We start from the raw sequence: 23,707 nt of genomic DNA, 5'->3' as shown, positions 1-23,707 counted from the left end.
TTGCAACTAATAAACACTTTAAAATTATGCATATACGCTGCTTCTCATTAAAATTTTCCTTAAGAATTAGTGTTCTTGCCTGAACCAATATTAATTATAATGGCTGCCAAATGATCATTTTCTAACTTTAGCACTCCCTTTGCATTTACCACTTGGCACTCAGCATTCTACTGTAAGCAAGAACTCTCTCTCCACCCATTTATTTAATATTCATTTATTTATTGACTTATTATCAGTATGGATTTGCATATTCCTATTTTTCCATTGAGATAATTCATTACTCTTAATTACCTTTAAACAGTTTTATTGAGGTATAATTAACATACAATAAACTGCCCCATTAATGAGTTTTGACATATGTATATGTCTATGAAACAGTCACCACAATCAGGATAGTGAATATATACATCATTCCTCAAAGTTTCTTCATGCCATTTTTTTCACCCCTCTTTCCCTGTCTTTCCTAGGTAACAACTGATCTGCTTTCATAGACTAGTTTGCGTTTTCTAGAGGTTTATACAAATAGAATCATAGAGAATGTACTCTAGTTTTGTATGGCTTCTTGCATTTAGCATTCAGCATAATTATTCTGATATTCATTCATATTGTATGTGTGAATAGTTTATTCCCATTATTGAGTAATATCTCATTGTCTGGATATACCACATTTGCTTTTAAATCTACCTTATCTTTAATTAATATAGTTACTTTAACTTTCTTTTGCTTTTTTAACATTTTTTATTGATTTATAATCATTTTACAATGTTGTGTCAAATTCCAGTGTTCAGCACAATTTTTCAGTCATTCATGGACTTTTGAATAGTGTTAACGTGGTGTATCCCGTTCTATGTTTTTCCTATTTCTGTCTTTATGTTTAAAGCGCATCTCTTGTAAGCTGCACATAGTTGGGTCTTGATTTTTAAATCCAATCTGACAGTCTCTGCTTTTTAATTGGAGTGTTTAGAATATTTACATTTGATAGGATTATTGATACAGTTAAGTTTGAGTCTATTACCTTGTTATTTTCTGTTTTTCCAGAATGTTCTTTATTCCCTTTTTCTTCTTTTTTTTCCTGCCTTCTTTTAGATTATTTGTTTTTTCAAAATAATTCGGGTCCAATGTAATTTTTATTCCACCCTCTTGAAGAACTTATACTGAAATATTATGAAAATGTTTGAAAGATTATCTGGAGGAATAAATAGTGAAACTAGCCAGGGAAGTATTGAAAAGGAAGAGTAATCAGAGAGACCTTATCCATATTATTTGAATAATTTTAAAGATTCAGTTTTATTTCTTTTGTTGGCTTATTAGTTATAACTGTTTTGTTATTCTTGTGATTTGTTTAGGGCTTATACTATGTATCTTATCTTGGTCTACCTTCACATGTCATAATAGTATACTTCCATATCTCCCAGCCTGACTTTTTTATGCTGTTGTTGTCATGAATTTTCTTTTACGTGTGTTATAAAATCCACAATACCATCTTAATATTTTTGTTTAAATTGTCAATCTTCTTTCAAAAAAGAATAAATAATTTAAAAAACATATTTATATGTGTGGTTATCATTTCAAGTAATTTTTATTTCTTTGTATACATCCAAATTTCCTTCTGTTATTTTTATTCTGCTTGAAGAACATTGTGTTGCGGTTCTCCAGAGAAACAGAATCAATAAGATATAGATAGATAGATAGATAGATAGATAGATAGGCAGATAGACAGATAGATAGATAGATACGGAGAAGAGGGGAAAAGGAAAGAGAAAAGAGAGATAAAGAGGCTTATAAGGAATTGGCTCATGTAATTATGGAGGCTGCTGAGTCTCAAGATCTGCAGGGTGTGTTGGCAAGATGGAGACTCAGGAGGGCTAATGGTGTGGTTCCAGTCTGAGTCCAAAGTCCTGAGAACCAGGAGAGCCAATCATGTAGTTTCAGCCCAGAGGCTGGCAGACTTGATACACAAGAGTGAATATTTCAGTTCCAGACTGAAGATGGGGAAAAAGCTGATGTCCAGCTCAACAGCAGTTAGCCAGGAAGAGTTCTCTCTTACTCAGGGGAGGGTTAGCCTTTTTGTTCTGTTCAGGCCTTCAACTCATTGGATGAGGCCTACCCACATTAGAGTAGGCAATCTGCTTAATTCAATCTACTGATTTAAATGTTAATCTCATCCAGAAACACTCTCACAGAAAGACCAGAATGATGTTTGACAAAATATCTGGGTACCCTGTGGAGTCAGGTTGACATATAAAATTAACCATGATAGACATCTTTTAATATTTCTTGTAGTGCTAGTCTGTTTGTGATGCCTTATTTCAGCATTTGTTTTTAAATTTTTTTTATTTTTTTTAATTGAGTTATAGTCGGTTTACAATGCTGTGTCAGTTTCTGGCGTACAGCACAATTTTTCAGTCATACATGAATACACATATATTCATTTTCATATTCTTTTTCCCTGTGAGCTACCACAAGATCTTGTATATATTTCCCTGTGCTATAGTGTATAAACTTGTTTATCTATTCTATATATACCTGTCAGTATCTACCAATCTCCCAGTCTGTCCTTTCTCACCCCCTTCCCCTCCAGGTAACCATAAGTTTGTTTTCTATGTCTGTGAGTCTGTTTCTGTTTTATATTTAAGTTCATCTGTCTTCTTCTTCTTTTTTGATTCCACATATGAGTGATATCATATGGTATTTTTCTTTCTCTTTCTGGCTGGCTTCACTCATAATGACATTTCTGTAGGGACATCCATGTTGCTGCAAATGGCATTATGTTGTTGTTTTTTATGGCAGAGTAGTATTCCATTGTATAAATATACCGCAGCTTCTTTATGTAGTCATCTGTTGATGGACGTCTAGGCTGTTTCCATGTCTTGGCTATTGTAAATAGTGCTGAAATGAACACTAGGGTGCAGGCGTCTTTTTGCAGGGTTCTTTTTGGATATATGCACAGGAGTGGTATTACTGGGTCATATGGTAAGTCTATTCCTAGTCTTTTGAGGAATCTCTATACTGTTTTCCTCAATGGCTGCACCAAACTGCATTCCCACCAACAGTGAAGGAGGGTTCCCTTTTCCCCACACCCTCTCCAGCATTTGTCATTTATGGACTTTTGAATGATGGCCATTCTGACTGGTGTGAGGTGATACCTCATTGTAGTTTTGATTTGCATTTCTCTGATAACTAGTGATATTGAGCATTTTTTTTCATATTCCTATTGGTCATTCGTATGTCTTCTTTGGAGAATTGCTTGTTTAGGTCTTCTGCCCATTTTTGGATTGGGTTGTTTGTTTTTTTCTTATTAAGTCATGTGAACTGTTTATATATCCTGGAGATTAAGCCTTTGTCAATTTCATCTTTTGCAAATATTGTCTCCCAGTCCGTAGGTTGTCATTTTGTTTTGCTTATGGTTTCCTTTGCTGTGCAAAAGCTTGTAAGTTTAATGAGGTCCCATTTGTTTATTTTTACTTTTATTTCTATTACTTGGGTAGACTGACCTAGGAGAACATTGCTGAGATGTATCTGAGATAATATTTTGCCTATATTTTCTTCTAGGAGGTTTATTGTGTCTTGTCTTATGTTTAGGTCTTTAATCCATTTTGAGTTTATTTTTGTGTATGCTGTAAGGGAGTGTTCTAGCTTCATTGATTTACATGCTGCTGTCCAGTTTTTCCAACACCATTTACTGAAGAGATTGTCTTTATTCCATTGTTTGTTCTTGCCTCCTTTGTCAAAGATTAATTGATCAAAGTTTGTGGGTTCATTTCTGGGCTCTCTATTCTTCATTGATCTGTATGTTTTTGTACCAGTACCATGCTGTTTTGAATAGTGTAGCTCTGTAGTATAGTCTGAAGTCTGGGAGGGTTATTCCTCTAGGATCATTCTTTGACTTCAGTAATGCTTTGGCAATTCTGGATCTTTTGTAATTCTTTATAAATTTTATTATGATTTGTTCTAGTTCTGTGAAATATGTCCTGGCCAATTTGATAGGGATTGCATTAAATCTGTAGATTGCCTTGGGCAGTATGACCATTTTAACAATATTGATTCTTCCAATCCAGGAGCATGGGATATCTTTCTATTTTTTTAAGTCTTCTTTAATTTCCTTAATCAATGTTTTGTAGTTCTCCATGTATAAGTCTTTCACCTCCTTGGTTAGGTTATTCCTAGGTATTTTATTACTTTGGGTGCTGTTGTAAAAGGAATTGTTTCTTTACCTTTTCCTGTTGATTCCTCATTAGTGTAAAGAAATGCAACTGATTTTTGCACATTAATCTTGTATCCTGCTACCTTGCTGAATTCTTTTATTAGTTCTAGTAGTTTTTGTGTGGAACTTCTTTTAAGATTTTCTATATATAGTATCATGTCATTTGCATATAGTGACAATTTTACCTCTTCTTTTCCAATTTGGATCCGTTTTATTTCTCTCTCTTACCTTATTCCTGTGGCTAGGACTTCCAAGACTATGTTGAATAGGAGTGGTGAGAATGGACAACCTAGTCTTGTCCCAGAATTTAGTGGGAAGGTTTTGAGTTTTTCACCATTGAGGACTATGCTGGCTGTAGGTTTGTCATAAATAGCTTTTATTATGTTGAGATATGTTCCCTCTATACTTATTTTGGTGAGAGTTTTTATCATAAATGTGTGTTGAATTTTATCAGATGCTTTTTCTGCATTTATTGAGATGATCATGTGGTTTTTGTCCTTTCTCTTGTTGATGTCATGTATTACGTTGATTGATTTGCGTTTGTTGAACCACTGTTGTGTCCCTGAGATGAACCCAACTTGATCATGGTGTATCATCTTTTTTATGTGCTGTTCGATTCTGTTTGCTAATATTTTGTTGAGGATTTTTGCATCTATGTTCATCCATGATATTGGTTTGTAATTTAGTTTTTCAGTAGTGCCTGCCTGGTTTTGGTATGAGGGTGATGGTGTCTTCATAGAAGAGTTTGAGAGTACTCCCTCCTTTTCAGTCTTCTAGAAGAGTTTGAGAGGGACCAGTATGAGTTCTTCTTTTTATGTTTGGTAGAATCCCCCAGTGAAACCATCTGGCCCTGGTCTTTTGTTTGTAGGGAGGTTTTTAAATGCTAATTCGATTTCATTTCTAGTGATTGGCTTGTTCAAGTAGTCAATTTCTTCTTGATTCAGTCTTGTTGGGCTGTATGTTTCCAGAAACTTGTCCATTTCTTCTAGGTTGCCCATTTTGTTTCCATATAGTTATTCATAGTATTCTCATGTGATATTTTGTATTTCTGTGATATTGGTTGTAATTTCTCCATTTTCCTTTCTTATTTTGTTTATTTGTGCTCCCTCTTTTCTCTTCTTTGTGAGTTTGGCCAGAGGTTTGTCAATGTTGTTTACTCTTTCAAAAAACCAGCTTTTGGTTTGATTGATTTTTTTCTATTTTTTTAATCTCTATTTTATTTATTTCCTCCCTGATCTTTATTATGTCCTTCTTTCTGCTGACTTTTGGGTTTTTTTGCTCTTCTTTTTCTAATTCTTTTAGCTGGTAGGTTAGATTGTTTGTTTGAGATTGTTCTCGTTTTTTGAGGAGGGCCTGTGTCACTATAAACTTCCTTCTTAGCAGTGCCTTTGCTGCATCCCATAGATTCTATGTGGTTATTTCAGCATTTATATTTTTGAAAATGTCTTTATTTCACATTATTATTTTTTAAATTATTACTATTTTATTTAGATATAATTGATGTTAGTTTCAGGTTTACAACATAATGATTTGATATTTGTATATATTGTGAAATGATCACAAGTCTAGTTAACATTTATCACCATACATTGTTATAAAATTTTTTCCTGTGATGAAAACTTTTTTTTCCTTTCTTTTTCTTTGTTTTTAATTGAAGTATAATCAGTTTACAATGTTGCATCAATTTCTGGTGTACAGGCTAATGTTTCAGTCATATATATACACACACACACATTCTTTTTCATAGTCTTTTTCATTATAGGTTACAAGATATTGAATATAGTTCCCTGTGCTATACACTAGAATCTTATTGTTTATCTATTTTATATATAGTAGCTAGTATCTAGAAATTTTGAACTCCCAGTTTATCCCTTCCCACCCCCTTTCCCATCCCTGGTAACCATAAGTTTATTTTTTATGTCTGTGAGTCTGTATCTGTTTTGTAAATAAGTTTGTCCTTTTTTTTAGATTCCACATATAAATGATATCATATAGTATTTTTCTTTCTCTTTCTGGCTTACTTCACTTAGAATAACAATCTCCGGTCCATCCATGTTGCTGCAAATGGCATTGTTTTATCCTTTTCTATGGCTGAATAGTATTCCATTGTATAAATATACCACAACTTTTTTATCCAGTCCTCTGTTGATGGATATTTAGTTTGTTTCCATGTCTTGGCTATTGTAAATAGTGCTGTTATGAACATTGAGGTGCAGGTGTCTTTTTGAATTAGAATTTCCTCCAGATATATGCTCAGGAGTGGGAATGCTGAATCATATGGTAAGTCTATTTTTAATTTTTTAGAGAATCTCCATACTGTTTTCTATAATGGTTGCACCAAACTACATTTCCGCCCACAGTATAGAAGAGTTCCCTGTTCTCCACACCCTCTTTGGCATTTATCATTTGTGGACTTTTGAATGATGGCCATTCTGACTGGTATGAGGTGATACCTTATTGTAGTTTTGATTTGCATTTCTCTGGTAATTAGTAATATTGAGCAATTTTTTCATGTGCCTATTGGCCATTTATTTCACATTTTTAAAAAGAAAACTTTTTATTTGTAGCATAGATTAATAGGAAGCATTAATGGTTAGGATTCACAAGAAAATTTTAACACCCCCTCCTCCCCCAAAATAGTACAAAGATGTCCCATGTGTCCTTCAACAAGTTTCCTCTAATACCTGCTACAGTATATATCAAAGACAGCAAATTGTCATTGGTACATTGTATGTATATAGTTTTATGTAATTTTATCCTATATGTAGATTCATATAACTACCACTGTAGTAAGATGTGGAACTATCCCATCACCCCAAAGATTTCCCTCATGCTACCCCTTTATATTCACATCCATGCCTGCTCCACCCCCACCATCCCTTAGCCCTTGCAAACACTGTTCTCTTCTTCATCTATATAATTTTGTCATTCCAAGAATATTATAAATTGAATCATACAGTTTTTGACCTTCAGGAGATTAGCTTTTTTCATTTATAATGCTCTTGAAATCTATCCAAGTTTTTGTGTGTATGAATAATTGGTTTCTTTCATTGATGAGTGGTGCATGGTATGGATGGTTTGTTTAACTATTCACCTATTAAAGGAAATATTGGTCATTTTCAGGGTTTGGCTATTACAAATAAAGCTGCTATGAATATTTATGTATAGGGTTTTTGTGTAGATGTAAGTTTTCATTTTCCTGAGATAAATGCCTAGGTGTACAATTGTTGGACTATTTAGTTTTTAGGAAATTTGCCAAACTGTTTACCAGAGTGGCTGTACCATTTTGCATTCCCACCGACAATGTATGAGAGTTCTAGTTTCTTTGCATTCTTGCTGATGTTTATTATTATCCCTGTTTTTATATTTTAGCTGTTCTAATAAGTATGTAGTGGTTTTAATTCATACTTTCCTAGTGGCTAATGATGTTGAACACCTTTGCATGTGCTTCTCTTTGGTGAAATGTCTCTTCATAATTCTTGTCCATTTCATGATTGGATTGTTGACCTTTTACTGTTGAGTTTGAGTTCTTTGTACATTCTAAATAAGTGTTGTTTGTCACATATGTGGATTGCAAATATTTTCTCCCTGTCTGTAGACTGACTTTTCATCTCCCTAACAGGGTTTGTTTTATGGCCCATGATATAGTATATATTGGTAAATGTTCTGTGGACACTTGAAATGTGTATTCAGCTCTTTTTGGGTGGAGTGTTGTATAAGTGACAATTACTGTTGACACTGGGGGTTAGGGTTGATGACACCCTGCACAATTGATAATACACATATAACTTTATAGTGGACCCCTCATATCCATGGTTCCATATCCACAGATCATGTAGTACTGTAGTATTTATTGGAAAAATTCTGCATATAAGTGGACCTGCACAATTCAAACCTGTGTTGTTCAAGGGTCAACTATAGATCCTTTTAATTGATGATATTTACTTCTTTTGTATCTTTGCTGAGTTTTTGTCTAGTTTTTCTATAAATTTTTGAGTAGGGATGTTGATGTCCCCAACTCTACTTGTGGATATGCTTATTTCCCCTTTTATTTCTATAAATTTTTACTTCAGATATTTACAGCTCTTTTGTTTATTGCAGATGTATTTAGAGTTACTATTTCTTCATGGTAGATTGAGCCTTTCATCATTCTATAATGTCCTCTGTTCCTGGTAGTTTTTTTCCTCTATAGTCTAGTTTATCTGATGTTAGTATAGCCATTCCTCTTTTCTTATTGTTAAATTTTTCATAACAATAAGAAGTTCATTATCTCATAGGATTTACTATCATAACTATTTTAAGTATACAGTTTAGTGGCATTGAGTATGTTCATATTGTGCAACCATCACCACCATCCTTCTCCAGGATTCTTCATCTTGCAAAATGTAAACTTTGTGCCATTAAATAATAACTCCCTATTCCTCTCTCCTCCAGTTCTTGGAAATCATCATTCAACTTTCAGTATCTATGAATTTGACTAATCTAGGTATCTTATACAAATGAAATAAAATAGTATTTGTTTTTTTGTGACTGGCATATTTCACATAGCATAATGTCCTCAAGGTTCATCTGTGTTATAACTTGTGTCAGAATTTCCTTTAAGACTGAATAATATTCCAATGTATGTATATACTGCATTTTGTTTATCTGTTCACTTTTTGATGCACACATGGGTTGTTTTCACGTTTGGCTATTGTGAATAATGCTTCTGTGAATGTGGGTTTATAAATAGCTATTTGGTTTCCTGATTTCATTTTGGGGGGGATATAAATTCAGAAGTGGAACTGCTGAATCATATGACAATTCTATTTTTAATTTTTTTGAGGACCCACCATACTGTTTTCCACAGCAATTGCATTATTTTACATTTCCTCCAACCGTACACAAGGGTTTCAGTTTCTCCACATCCTTGCAAACACTTGTTATTACTATTATTTTTTGATAGTAGACATCCTAATGGGTGTAAGGTATACCATTTGTTTTTGAATGATATTTTTCATGGGTGTAGAATTTGAAATGGAGAGCTTTTTTTCTCTGAGAATTTAAAGATGTTCTCTACAGTTTTCCTGTTGCATTGTTTCTGATGAGAAATATGATGCAATCCTTATTTTTGTTCTTCTTTATGTAACATGTCCTTTTTTCTCTGGCTAAGTTTATTTTCTGCTTATCATTGGTTTTGAGCAATTTGTTGATGATGTACTTTGAAGTAATTTTCTTTGTTTCTTGTGCTTGGGGCTCTTTGAGCTTCTTGGATCTCTGGGATCATTATGTTTGGAAAGTTCCAGTATTTTTTCAAATTTTTTATTCTGCTTGACCTCCAGGACTCTAATTACTTATGTATTAGGCAGTTTGAAGTTGCCTCACAGTCCATTCATGCTGTTTACATTTTAAAAGATTTTCTCTTTTGTGTTTCATTTTGGACTGTTTTGTATTGCTATGCCTTTAAGTTCATTAATTTTTATTCTGCAATATCTAATCTTCTGTTAATCTCTTCTGCTATAAGCTGAATATTTGTGTCTACCCCTAATTCATACATTTAAATCGTAATCACCAAGATGATGATATTAGGAGGTAGAGCCTTTGGGGTGATTACATCATGAAGGCAGAGTCCTGATGATTGGGATTAGTGCCCTTGCATAGGATGCCTGAGAGAGAGAGCTCCCTCACACCTTTTGCCATGTGAGGTTACAGTGAGAGGCAGCCATTTATGAGGAAGTGGACTCTTACTGAATCTGCTCATGCCATGACTTTGGACCTCCCAGCCTCCAGAACTGTGAGAAATAAATGTTTGTTGTTTATAAGCCACTCAGTTTATACAATTTTTGCTATAGCAGTATGAGTGGATTGATATCATCTCGTATAATTTTTCTCTCAGATTTTGTAATTTTTGTTTCTAGAAGTTTGATTTGGATTATTTTTACATCTTTCAGGTCTCCTCTGTTTAATTTTTTGAGCATATGAAATAAAGTTATACTTACTCTTTTAATATCCTTCTTTGCTATTTCTAATGTCTGTGTCATTTTTTGGTCAGTCACAATGGATTATCTCCTCATTATGGATCATGTTTTCCTGCCTCTTTGCAGTCCTCATAGTCTTTCATTGGATGCCAGATGTGAGTTTTACGTTGTTGGGGGCTAGATATTTTTATAAAACATAGATGTTGTTGAGCTTTATTATGGGATGCAGACAAGTTATAGGTATACCTCAGAGATAGTGCAAGTTAGTTCCAGACCACCACAATAAAGTGAATATCACAATGATGTGAGTCACATGAATTTTTTGGTTTCCCAGTGCATATGAAAGTTATGTTTACACTATACTGTAGCCTATTAAGTGTATTATAGTGTTATGTCTAAAAAATATAAATACCTTAATTTAAAATTCTTTGTTGCTAAAAAATGCTAACCATTGTCTGAGACTTCAGTGAGTTGTAATCTTTTTGCTTGTGGAATGTCTTACTTTGATGTTGATGGCTGCTGATCAGGGTGGTGGTTGCTGAAGGTTGGGGTGGCTGTGGTAATTTCTTAAAACAGACAATAAAGAAATTTGTCACATCAATTGACTCTTCCTTTCATGAATGATTTCTTTTTAGTATTCAGTGCTTTTTTGATAGCATTTTACCCATAGTAAAACTTCTTTCGAAACTAGAGGCAAACCTTTCAAACCCTGCTGCTGCTTTATTAACTACGTTTAATATTCTAAATCCTTTGTTGTCATTTCAGCAGTCTTCACAGCATCTTCACCATCTTAGGAAACCACTTTGTTTGCTCATCGTTAAGAAGAAACTCCTCATTCATTAAAGTTTCAACATGAGATTGCAGCCATTCAGTTCCATCTTCAGGCTCTACTTCTAACTAGTTTTCTTGCTATTTCCACCACATCTTCAGTTACTTCCTCCACTGATGTCTTGAACCCATTAAAGTCACCCATGAAGGTTGGAATCAACTTCTTTCAAACCCGTGTTAATGTTGATATTTTGACCTTTCCCCGTGAATTACAAGTGTTCATAATGGCATCTAGAATGGTGAATCCTTTCCAAAAGATTTTCAATTTACTTTGCCCAGATCCATCAGAGGAATCACTATCTGTGGCAGCTATAGTGTTAATGAAACAAAATATGTTTCTTAAATAGTAAGACTTAGGAGTTGAAATTGTTCCTTGATCCATAGGCTGCAGAATGGATGTTGTGTTAGCAGGCATGAAAACAATATTAATCTTGTACATCTCCATCAGAGTTCTTGGGTGACCAGACGCCTTGTCAATGAGCAGTAATGTTTTGACTCTTTTTTTCTGAGTAGTAGGCCTCAACAGTGGGTTTAAAATATACGGTAGACCATGTTATAAACAGATGTGCTGTTATCCAGGCTTTGTTGTTCCATTTATAGAGAATAGGAAGAGTAGATTTAGCATAATTCTTAACGGCCCTAGGATTTTAGGGATGGTAAATGAACCTTGGCGTCAATTTAAAATCACCAGGTATATTAGCCCTTTACCTGGAGAGTCAGCCTGTCCTTTGAAGCTTTGAAGCTACTCATCTCTCTAGCTGTGAAAGTCCTAGATAGCATCTTATTCCATTAGAAAGCTGTTTTGTCTACATTTAAAATCTGTTGTTTACTATAGTCACCTTGATTAATTATCTTGGCTAGATCTTCTGGAAAACTTGCTGCAGCTGTTACATCAGCACTGGCTGCTTCACCTTACACTCTTATGTTAAAGAGATGGCTTCTCTCCTTAAACCTCATGAACCAACCTCTGTTAGCTTTGAACTTTTCTTCTGCAGCTTCCTCACCTCTTTCAGCCTTCACAGAGTTGAAGAGAGTTGGGGCCTTGCTCTGGGTTAGGCTTTGGCTTAAGGGAATCTTGTGCTGGTTTCATCTTCTATCCAGACCACTAAAACTTTCTGTATCAATAATAAGGCTGTTTTGCTTTCTTATCATTCATGTGTTCACTGGAGTAGCACTTTTAATTTCCTTTAAGAACTTCTTTGCATTTACAACTTGGCTGTTTGGTGCAGAAGGCCTAGCCTTTAGCTTATCTTGGCTTTCGGCATGCCTTCCTCATTAAGATTAATCATTTCTTGATTTTGATTTAAAGTGAGAGACATGCAACTCTTCTTTTGAAAGAAGTTTTAAAACTCTTTTTGAACACTTTTGAAAGTGTTCTTCATTTGAACACTTAGAGGCCGTTGTAGAGTTATTAATTGGCCTAATATCAATATTATTGTGTCTCAGGGAATAGGAAGGCCCAAGAAAAGGGAGAGAGATGGGTTGGGGGGATGGCTAGTTGGTGGAGCAGTCAGAACACATACAACATTTATTGTTTAAGTTCACTGTCTAATATGGGTGCAGTTCATGGCACTCCAAAATAATTACAATAGTAACATCAAAGATCACTGATCACAGACCATAACAAATATAATAACAATGATAATAAATTGAGCTATTGGGAGAATTACCAAAATGTGACACAGAGACACAAACTGAGCAAATGCTGTTGGAAAAATGGCACCAATAAAGTTGCTCAACTCAGAGTTACCACAAACCTTCAATTTGTAAAAAACACAATGTCTGAAGCACTATAAAGTGAAGCACAATACAGTGAGGTATTCTTATACTTGGAAACAGTTTGATCCTGATGTTAATAGTACCCCTAACTCTTGCTCAGTATGAAATATTTCCTCCAATGCTTTGTAATTTGAGATTGTTAATTTATCTTTAGTGAGTGTTAATATTTTAGAATCCTCTCCAACCTGGATTGAGGGCATGGCATTACATCTATTTGCTTTATCCAGATGTCTAAGAGATATCACTCTTTTGGCTACTTTTATTTTGATTTTTCAGCTTTACAGTTCTTGGACAACATGAGTAGTATAAATTTAAACTCCATATCTGTGAAGGCAGAGCCTGTTAAAAAAATTCTCCAGACCAAAAAAAAGAAAAATCATCCAGACAGACATTTCTTTTTGGCCTTATTTGGGGATTTGCAAGAAGACAAACAAACTTCCTATAGCACTAGATAAAAGATTTAAAAAAAAACCCAAGCTACTCACCACTCCCAGACAATTTGCTGCTGCTTGTTTTGATGACTCTTTCTGCTTTTGTTTACTTTTCAGAGTCCTCATGTTGTTGCTTTGTAGATCTTTTTCAGGGTTTTTAGTTATAATTAGTGGAGGATATAGGTTATAGTTGTCATGCTCCATCTTGGATGGAACTGGAACTGATAGTAGTATTTTAAAAAATCGTTTTTTGAAGGGAAATTAAAATTTGGTAAACTTATGTTGTTCCACAAGGTTGTTTTTGAAAATTTATTGGTACAGTGAAATTGAAGAAGTCTTGGTTGCTTAAATGGGATACAAGCGAAAAAGGAAAATTAGATGCTATTGGGCTTCATTAAAATTAAAAATTTTGCTTCAAATGAAACCATCAAGAAGTGAAAATACAACCCATGAGATCCTCCCAAAAGAGTGGGAGAAAATATTTGCAAATTATATATTTGATAAGCGTCTGGTATCTAGGATATATTTTTTAAAAACCTTTACTACTCAATAGTAAGAAGACAAATAACCCAATTAAAAATGATCACAGGATTTAAATAGACATTTCTCCAAAGAAGATATACCATTGGCTGATAATAAGCACATGGAAAGATGCTCAACATCATTAATTATCAGATAAATGCAAATCAGAAGCACAGTGAGGAACCACTACACACCCACTAAGATGACTATAATTTTTTAAATGGACTGAAGAATTTATTGATGTGAAGTTGGAGTAATTAGAACCTTTATACACTGTTGGCAGGAATGTTAAATGGTACAACCACTTTAGAAAACAGTTTGGCTGTTCCTCAAAAGTTACATGTAAAGTTACCATGAGACCCAGCAATTCCACTCCTATTATACTTAAGAGATTGAAAACATGTGTCCACATAAAAACTCATGCATGGTATTTATAACACCACTGTTTGCAATAGCCAAAAGATGGAAACAGCCAAAATGTTCAACTGATGAACAGCTAAACAAAATGTGGTATATCCAGTGAATAGAATATTATTCAGCTGTAAAAATGAAGTACTGATACATACTACAACATTAAATGAACCTTGAAAACATGCCAGTGAAGTAAGCCAGCCACAAAAGAATACATATTGTATCATTCCACTTATATGAAATGTCCGGATATATAGGCAAATATATAGAGACATAAAGTAGAATAGTGTTTGCTTTGGGGTCTAGGGCAAGGTGACAGTGGTTGGGGGAATACAGAATGACTCCTAAAGGGTACAAGTTTCTCTTTGTGGTGATGAGAATGTTCTAAAACTGATAAACAACTTTGTGTATATCCTAAAAACCACTGAGTTGTGTACTTTAAATGGGTGAACTGTATGGTATGTGAATTATAGCTAATTAAGCTGCTACCCAAAGAAATGTCTTGCAGTAGATTTTTTTAACCTAAGAAATGATTTTTTTATGCTGTGCAAAATTTTTTTCATACTTCCACATTTTTTTTGTTGAAGTGTAGTTGATTTACAGTGTTTCAGGTCTATAGCAAAGTGATTCAGTTATGTGTGTATGTGTATATATTCTTTTTCAGATTCTTTTCTATTATAGGTTATTATAAGATATTGAATATAATTCCCTGTGCTATACAGTAGATCCTTGTTGTTTATCTGTATTATATGTAGTAGTGTGTGTCTGTTAATCCCAAATTCCAAATTTATCCCTCCCCACCCCTCTCCCCTTTAGTAACTAATTTTGTTTTCTGTCTGTGAGTCTGTTTCTGTTTTGTAAATAAGTTCATTTGTATCATTTTTTAAATTCCACATATAAGTGATGTCATATGACATTTGTCTTTCGGTGACTTACTTCACTCAATATGATAATCTCTAAGTCCATCCATGTTGCTGCAAATGGCATTATTTCATTCTTTTTTATGGCTGAGTAATATTCCACTGTGTTTATATGTGTACACACACACACACCCCGTATCTTCTTTATCCATTTATCTGTCAGTGAACATTTAGGTTGCTTCCATGTCTTGGCTATTGTAAATAGTACTGCTGTGAACATTGGGATGCATATATCTTTTCAAATTAGAGTTTTTGTGTTTTCCAGATATATGTCCAGGGGTGGGATTGCTGAATCGTATGGTAGGTATATTTTTAGTTTTTTAAATAAGGCTCCATGCTGTTCTCCATAGTGACTGCACCAGTTTACATTCTCACCAGTACATTCCCCCACTACACCATCCTAGTATAGAAGGATTCCCTTTTCTCCACACCTTCTCCAGCATTTATTATTTGTAGACTTTTTGATGATGGCAGATCTCACTGGTGTGAGGTGATACATCATTGTAGTTTTGATCTGTATTTCTCTAATAATTAGTGATGTTGAATAACTTTTCATATGCCTGTTGGCCATTTGTATGTCTCCTTTGGAGAAATGTCTATTTAGGTCTTCTGCCCATTTTTTACTGGGTTGTTTGTTTTTTGATATTGAGCTATATGAGCTGTTTGTGTATTTTGGAAATTAAGCCCTTGTTGGTTGCATTATTTGCAAATATTTTCTCCCATTCCATAGGCTGTCTTTTTGTTTTGTTTATGGTTTCCTTTGCTGTTAAGAGATGATATTTGAAACCTGGAATATGGGGACAATTCCTGAAGGACAGAGTGTAGGAAAAGGAGTATTTAGTTTTAGAGGAGCTGAACCTTAGGAAAAACTCACAGTAAAGGGCTGGGAGGGTAAAAGGAACACCTTAAAGCAAGTAAAATACCTACCAGATTGGCAAAAACTTACAAGCCTGGCAATTCCAAGTATTGACAGGGATGTGCAACACTGGGAATTCTCATCCACAACTGATGTCAGCGTAAAGTGGTATACCACTTTGGAATGGGAAGTATGAGTCCTATTTTTCTATTTTAAGATTTATTCTTTTTCAAGATTGTTTTGGCATTCCTTGCACTTTCATATGAATTATGGGATCTGCTTGTCAATTTCTGCAAAGAAGACAGCTAGGAATTTGGTTGCATTGAATCTATAGATCAGTTGAGGGGGGTATTGCTGTCTTAACAATATTAAGTCTTCCAATCCAGGAACATAGGATGCATTTTTATTTATTTAGACCTTCTTTAATTTCTTTCAACAGTGTTTTATAGTTTTCAGTATAGAAGTCTTGCCCTTATTTTGTTAAATTTATTATTATGTATTTTATTCTTTTTGATGCTATTACAAATGGAATTATTTTCTTAACTTCACTTTTGGATTTTTAATTGCTAGTATATAGAAATACAGTTGATTTTTAAAAAGTTGATACTGCAACCTTGCTGAACTTATTTTTTGGCTTTAGTAGGTTTTTACTGGATTCTTTAGGATTTTCTATGTACAATATCATGTCCTCTGCAAATAGAGGTAGTTTTACTTCTTCCTTCCAATCTGGTTGTCTTTTATCTCTTTTCCTTTTCTAATTGCTCTGCCAAGAATGTCCACTATAAATGTTGAATAGAAGGGGCAAAGCAGACATCCTTGTCTTGTTCCTGATCATAGAAGGAAAGAATTAAGTATTTTACCATTAAGTATGGTGTTAACTGTCGAGTTTTTTTATAGATGCCCTGTGTCAGGTTCAGGAAGTTCCCTTCTATTCCTAATTTTTGAGTGTTTGATATAGCTACTACGGATTATAGTTTGTACTACTCGATAAAGTTGAACTTAACCATATTCAGATACCCAACAACTTCATTCGTAGGTATATACTGTAGAAAAAAGTTCTTGCATTTGTATTCTAGGAAGACTATACAGAAGGCTGATGCCAGGAATTTTCATAATAGCAATTGGGTTGACTCAGATATCCAAAATAGAATGAGTAAGTAAATAGTGATATAGCCATATAATTGAATACTATACAGTTGCTATTCTCAAATTTTAGTATGCCTAAGTATTAACTAGAGTGATTATTAAAACAGTTTTCTTATTTATTACCTTACTAAACATGTACTAGAATTTATATTGAAATGGAAATTTTTCATATGCAAATCAATAATAATGATTTTATATAGTTTCCCAAAACAAAACACACACACACTTTTTTTTTCCCTATCCCCAGAGTTTCTGATTTAGTAGGTTTGGAGTGGAGTCTGCATTTCTAACAACTTTCCAGGTGATGTTGATGCAGAGAATATCCTCTGAGGACCATACTATACAGCAGTGAAAACAAATAAATTAGTTTCATATATCAACATAAGTGATCTTGAAATCATGATATTAAATGAAAGAAGCAAGTCATGGAAGAATTCATACACATTATGATTCTGTTAAAATTATGTTCAAATGCAGGCAAAATGGAACAATATATTGAGTATCTATAAGGAAGAGTAAAGGAATTACTGTGCAAAAGTCACGGTGTTTACCTCCGTGGGGATGTGAGGAGGCTGCAAATGGTTGAGGGTACATAGGAAGCCTCTAATGTGGTAGTGTTCTGTTTCTTAACCCAGGTGTTGAGGACATGGGGGTTTGTTTTATCATTCTGTAAAATATACATAAATGTTTTATATAATTGTGTATATGTATGATACACTTCACATTGAAAAAAATGGAGTAGTTATCTTTAGAGCTTGCAAGAGAACTGAACAGTGTAATAATAGACAGGCCAAGGATAGAAAGAGATTTAAGGGAGGCAGGCTGTTACAGTGGAAAAATTATGGCCTTTAAAGTCAGATCTGAATTCAAATTTCAACTCTACCAGTTACCAGTTGTGTGACTATGGTTACTACATCTAGGCCTCAATTTCCTCATATGCAAAATAAGATTCACAGTACGTGCCCTGAAAATTTGTTGTATCTGAATCCTGTTTTCCAATAACTGGTAAAAAGAAAAATAAAACAAAAATCTAACAGAGAAGAGTGAGAAACAACAGTGAGAAAAGTTACAGAGAAGACAAGGATACTGATGACAGGGAGAAAGCTGATGCATTTAACTGTCATGACTTCTGAAAGTGTAGTTTCAAGAGACAGTAAGGATGGACACTATCGTGCAATGTTTACAGAAGTGAATAGATGATGATACAATGAAAGCAAAGTGTCCATTATCTGGAGTTGTTTGCTAATAAAATCAAAGAGAAAAACAGAATGTTAATTTGTGTGAGTATAGTAGACTCAAGGAAAACATCCTGTCAAGATCTGGAAGACTTGTACATCTCTGAAGGTAAAAAGAGAACTGAACCCAAGATATATTCCAACTTGCCTGTTAGGAAGGGTGGTAATGCAGTAAATTAAAATTTGCAATCTTAGTTCATTCTTTGTATTGATATCATCCTTATTTGCAAACTCTTTTAATACCAGTGCTTACTTTCCCTAGCTTTTCATCCTTAAGACATCTTACACATGATAGCTAATAATTATTTGCAGAATTTGGAGCTAATGAGTACAATGATCATGTAGAGACTATTTGATGTTGTAGAGAGAAAAGTTCTGTTTTATGGACATAGACTGCACTGTCCACCATAACCAGCTGTTTAAAGATGTACCCTGTCAGGCAAAAGTGGAAGCAGGCAAGAGATCATAGATGCTTTAGGGCTAGCTAACAAGAACTTGGGAAAACCATTCAGAATACATTGTTATTAATAATATATATGATAGGCATATTCTTTAGGAAAGACAATATGTGTTTTATTTCATTAAGCCATTGTTTGAAAGGACCTTAGTTGTTATTAAACTCTCAAAGAAAACAAGTCTAATTGATATTTGAGGGTTTGCTTACCAAGACAAGAATATGGCCTTACATTCATGCAGTTTAAGTATTGACCTTGCCGTTAAATGCTTGCCACTCAGTGGAAATGTTTACATGTTCTTTTTCTTGTACTGTTTCATTTAGATTGAATAAAATATCAGAAAATATCCTCAGGGATATACCGGATGTTATGATTTGATCTTTTATAATTTTGATTTCCTTTGATCATGAGTCATCTTACTGTGGTTGAATAAAACAATTACTTGAAAATTGTCTTTAACATTCCACAGTTTTAATATCATTGTGATTTCTTTGTTTAAAATAGGAACATTTAAATCCAGCTGGGCTTTTCTTAAAGGTGAAAATCCTTTTGAAGGGTAGAACAGCTGATGAAGAACTTCTTGAAGGTAAGTAACATCTCTGTGTGTGAAGAGTACACCATTTTGACATTACCATCAATTTGTTGAATACAAGATCTTTCGTAGTGTACTAACAATAGGTATAATTTGATGGTGACTGAGAAGGAAATTGATCACATAGGAAAGGGAGAAGATTGTCAGCCAGGAAGAAAAAGAGAAAGAAGAGAGAATAGTAGCAAACAGGTAGTAAAAAAGAGCTGAATAAAAAGCTATCAGTTTTCTGTTATTCTAGCAGAGAATTACAGCTGCCCAACCATTCTGAAGTTGTCTGCCACAACAAAGAAAGATAACCTAATGATAGAAAAAGCCTTTGTAATGCTGTGTTTTTTTGTATAAACACTGCTGTTTATTTTTTCAAAATTCTCAAGGGACTAGAATGTACAAATCACAACATAAACATCCTGATGTACAGCTGTGGGTTATTTGGCAAGTTACTCAAGTTTTCTGTGTTTCAGTTTCTTCATCTTTAAAGGAAATATAATAATAATGTCTACCTCATTGTGTTGTTTTGAGATTTCTATGAGAAAAAGTATTGTAAAGTATTTGGCTCCATGCCTGATGCATATAGTTAGTGTGCAATAAGTGTTACCTATTATTGTAGTTATTATTGTTGTTATTTCTACTGTATAGATGAATTAAGTGAGACAAATATCTCTCTTTGCACACTGGCCCCTTAATAGTATATCGTGTATGTTTAGTCATGAAAATAATTTACTCTAAATTTTTAAATGTGTACATGCTTTGCTTTTTTTTTAATGTATACAGATGTAATTACATTATAAAGCTGCATTATTTTTGTTATATAAAATTATATGTTACTATAATAACTGATTATCCAATACATGATAACAATTTATAATGTAGGATAATAATCAAATTTGGAAATTACTCTAAATTTAGTGCCAATGTAGTACTGCTGAAGCTTTCTGTGACTAGAATCTTAAGCAGTAACTAAAAGACCTCTGAAGTTGAAATGTATAGAGGATTCTGCATCTCTTGGTAACAGTATCAGCTCAGTATACACAGGCTGAAAAATAATAGGAACCAGAAAGACAACTCCACTTTTTTCGCACTAGAGGAATAAACAAACCAAATAACCAATTAAAGGAACATCAACCTACTCAAAGTAATATAATATGGGGAGACCAGGGAGATTATTGGAATCACCTAGTTTGAAGTTGATTAATTTTGGACTAGAATTCCCCATTACAGTTTTTTTTTTTATCAAAATGTAGATAAGAAGCAGAGTTTAAAGTGAAATTATTCTTTATTTCCAGGTTGTTTTTACTTAACTCAATCTAGATACTCATGATAGAGTAATAAAGCTGTAATGTCAGATTACAAATTAGGAATTGTGCTGAACACTGGAATTTGACACAACATTGTAAAATGATTATAAATCAATAAAAAATGTTAAAAAAAACAAATTAGGAGACTTCCATGAACTTAAGTTTTCTGTAGTTTAAAATAATAAAATTATCTTATTTTTCATTGTATTAAGAATATGATGAAACTTACTTTTTTATAATCTGTTCATTTCTTTGCTAGTGAAAATACATCACTTTTAGAATGGTCAACCTAACTGCTGGCATTAGAACTTCACTGGTATTTTTTTATAGTAGAAAAAGTAGAAATTAAAAAATATACAATTTTTTATGAAAGAGTAGCACATACTCATTAAGGTAATTTTTGGAAAATACTAAAAATGTCCATAGTCCTACCGTTCACTGGAATACCAGCTCCTTGACAACAGGGATTTGTGTGTGTTTTTGTCCACTGTTAGATTCCCTGCCCCAAGTACAGTTCCTGGCACAGAGAATTACACTTGTTACTTATTTATTGAATAAATAATTAATCTAAGCACAATCACTTTTAGAAATGTGATTATTTATTTTCAGTATTTTTCTATCTTAATTTGCTTGTTTTACAGAATTGTGACCATATAGTACAGAGAGCCTTGTTTTCTAATTTTTTACTTACTAATCTTATAACAATTTTTCATATTAGTGCATATTCATTTTTTCTGTGTTTTATTTCATACTTAACAATTTTAATGGTTACATAGTAGTTTATCACTGCCCTATAGTGGATGCTCAGAGTATATTTCCTTTTTATTGTTATTATACTCTACATTACTTTTAATATCTTTGTTCATAAACATTTATCCACATTTATGTCAGGTGGCTCTTCAGAAGAACAATTTCTGAAGTAAAGGGAATAATAATAATAACTGTCATTTATTGAATGCTTACTAAGTGCTAGGTGCTTTGCTATGTAATTTACACGTTATCTCATGTAGCTCAATAACCCTGAGATTAGTGATTTATTCCCCATTTTACAGATGCCAAAACTAAGGTGCACAAAAACTAAGTAACTTGCCTATGGCCATACAAGTTGCAAGTGGTTTCAAATACAGATCTGTCTGACTTAAGATCCCAGGCTTTTAACCACTGTGTTCTTAGCATATGCTAAGCATGTAGTATTGTCAAATTGCTTTTCAAAAGGATTGTACCAGGTTACTTTGTCATCCATAGAAGTGTTCCTGTTTCATTGTATTCTCTCTAGCATTGGTTATTATTACTATGTAAAAAGACTGGTAAATTGTTAGGCAAGACATGGTATATGGCGAACATTTAGAACATAGATTTTGAACAGAGAGATTGCTAAAGATATCTAAGCTTCCTCAAAAATGAAACTCATATGATTATTTCATTTTTTCTTTTTGTTAGCTGCCATGGAAATACTACATCTTGACATGTCTTTAGACTTCTGTCTGAACATTGCTAAACTGCTGGTGGATCATGAAAGGTACAGGAGAATTGATTTTCTTTTCTCTAAAGACTGATACTTTTCTAAGGTTTTCATTAATATACATTGAATTTTGTATATATATAAAATATATCTCCGTCTATATTCACAGAGCACAGTATTTGCCAATGTGCTGGTCTAATTAGAAGATGAAACTGCTTGCTTAATGATTTAAACATTCCATAGTCAAGTCAGTTATAAAGTTTATCTTAAAAGTTTAAAAAAGAAATAAAATGAAAAAGGAATAAGATAGGGTTTTATAAAGCAGGAATTGACTAGGTTAATCTGCAGTCCAGTGTCATGTGGAACAGGAAGATATGTGCTAGTGTACTTCTGCAAGTGTCATACCTCTCTGGCTCTATCTTCATGGGATCATTAATGTCAAAAAGAACTTTAAAGTACTTACAGACCTCTCAGTGATTCTCAAACTTCAGTGTTCATCAAAATTACTGCAGAATAAGCACTTGAAAATATGTTCAACATCATTACCCATCAGGGAAATGCAAATCAACCACAATGAGAAACCGCTTCATGCCCACTAGGATGGCTATAATCAAAATGATAGATAATAACAGATGTTGACAAAGATGTGGAGAAATTGTAACCCATACACTGCTGGTGGGAATGTAAAATGATGAAGGCACTTTGGAAACAGCCTGTTAGTTCCTCAATACGTTAAATAGAGTTACCATATGATCCAACAGTTCCACTTCTGAGTTAAAGAGGAAACATATGTCCTTATAAACACATATATATGAATGTTCACAGCAGCATTATTTTTAATACTCAAATGTGGAAACAATCAAAATGTCTGTCAACTGATGAATAAATAGATAAACAAAATATATTATTCTTCTATCATGAAATATTATTTGGCAATAAAAAGAAACAGAGTACTGATACATATTATAACATGGGTAAACCTTAAAAACATTATGCTAAGTGAAAGAAGTCAGTCACAAAGACCAAATATTGTATCATTCCACTTATATATTTCCAGAATAGGTGCATTTATAGAGACAGAAAGTAAATTAGTGATTGCCTAGGGCTTCGAGAGCTTGGGAGAATGGGGAGTGATTGCTAATGGGTATGGGGTCTCTTTTTGGCATGATGAAAATGTTCTAAAATTGATTGTGTGATGGTTTCACAACTCTGTGAATAAACTAAAAATCATTGAATTGTATACTCTAAATGGATGAATTGTATGCTATGTGAATTATACCTCAGTAGAGCTGTTATAAAAAATAATCACTATGGAATGTGGTAAAAATAAGAGAGGCCAGGCCCTGCCATACTGCAATAAGTCTGGACCTCTGTATTTCATATTAGTTCTCCAGGCAGTTCTGAGAACCACTATTTATTTAATTTTTAAATTTTTAACTTGAAATATAGTTGATTTATAATATTAGTATCAGATGTACAATATAGTAATTCACAATTTTTAAAGGTTGTACTTCATTTATAGTTACTATAAAATATTGACTATATTCCCCATGTTGTGGTTATCCTTGTAGCTTATTTATTTTATATAGTTGATTGTACCTCTTAATTCTCTAC

At 33.5% G+C, this 23,707-nt stretch overlaps 1 protein-coding gene across 1 annotated transcript in view; it reads left to right on the top strand.

The window, feature by feature from the left end:
- TEX11 (testis expressed 11) overlaps window positions 1–23,707 on the top strand; it is a 296,261-nt gene that overhangs the window by 107,183 nt on the left and 165,371 nt on the right. The window contains exons 12-13 of the mRNA XM_072956668.1: window positions 19,249–19,330; window positions 22,072–22,150. Coding sequence (XP_072812769.1) covers window positions 19,249–19,330; window positions 22,072–22,150 — 161 coding nt within the window. The remainder of the gene's footprint in view (window positions 1–19,248; window positions 19,331–22,071; window positions 22,151–23,707) is intronic.

The sequence above is a fragment of the Vicugna pacos genome, chromosome X, assembly GCF_048564905.1.
Source record: "Vicugna pacos chromosome X, VicPac4, whole genome shotgun sequence".
In the NCBI taxonomy this organism is placed as follows: Eukaryota; Metazoa; Chordata; class Mammalia; order Artiodactyla; family Camelidae; genus Vicugna; species Vicugna pacos.
The sequence above is the reverse complement of the archived record's forward strand: the minus strand, read 5'-3'. Positions and strand labels throughout refer to the sequence as shown.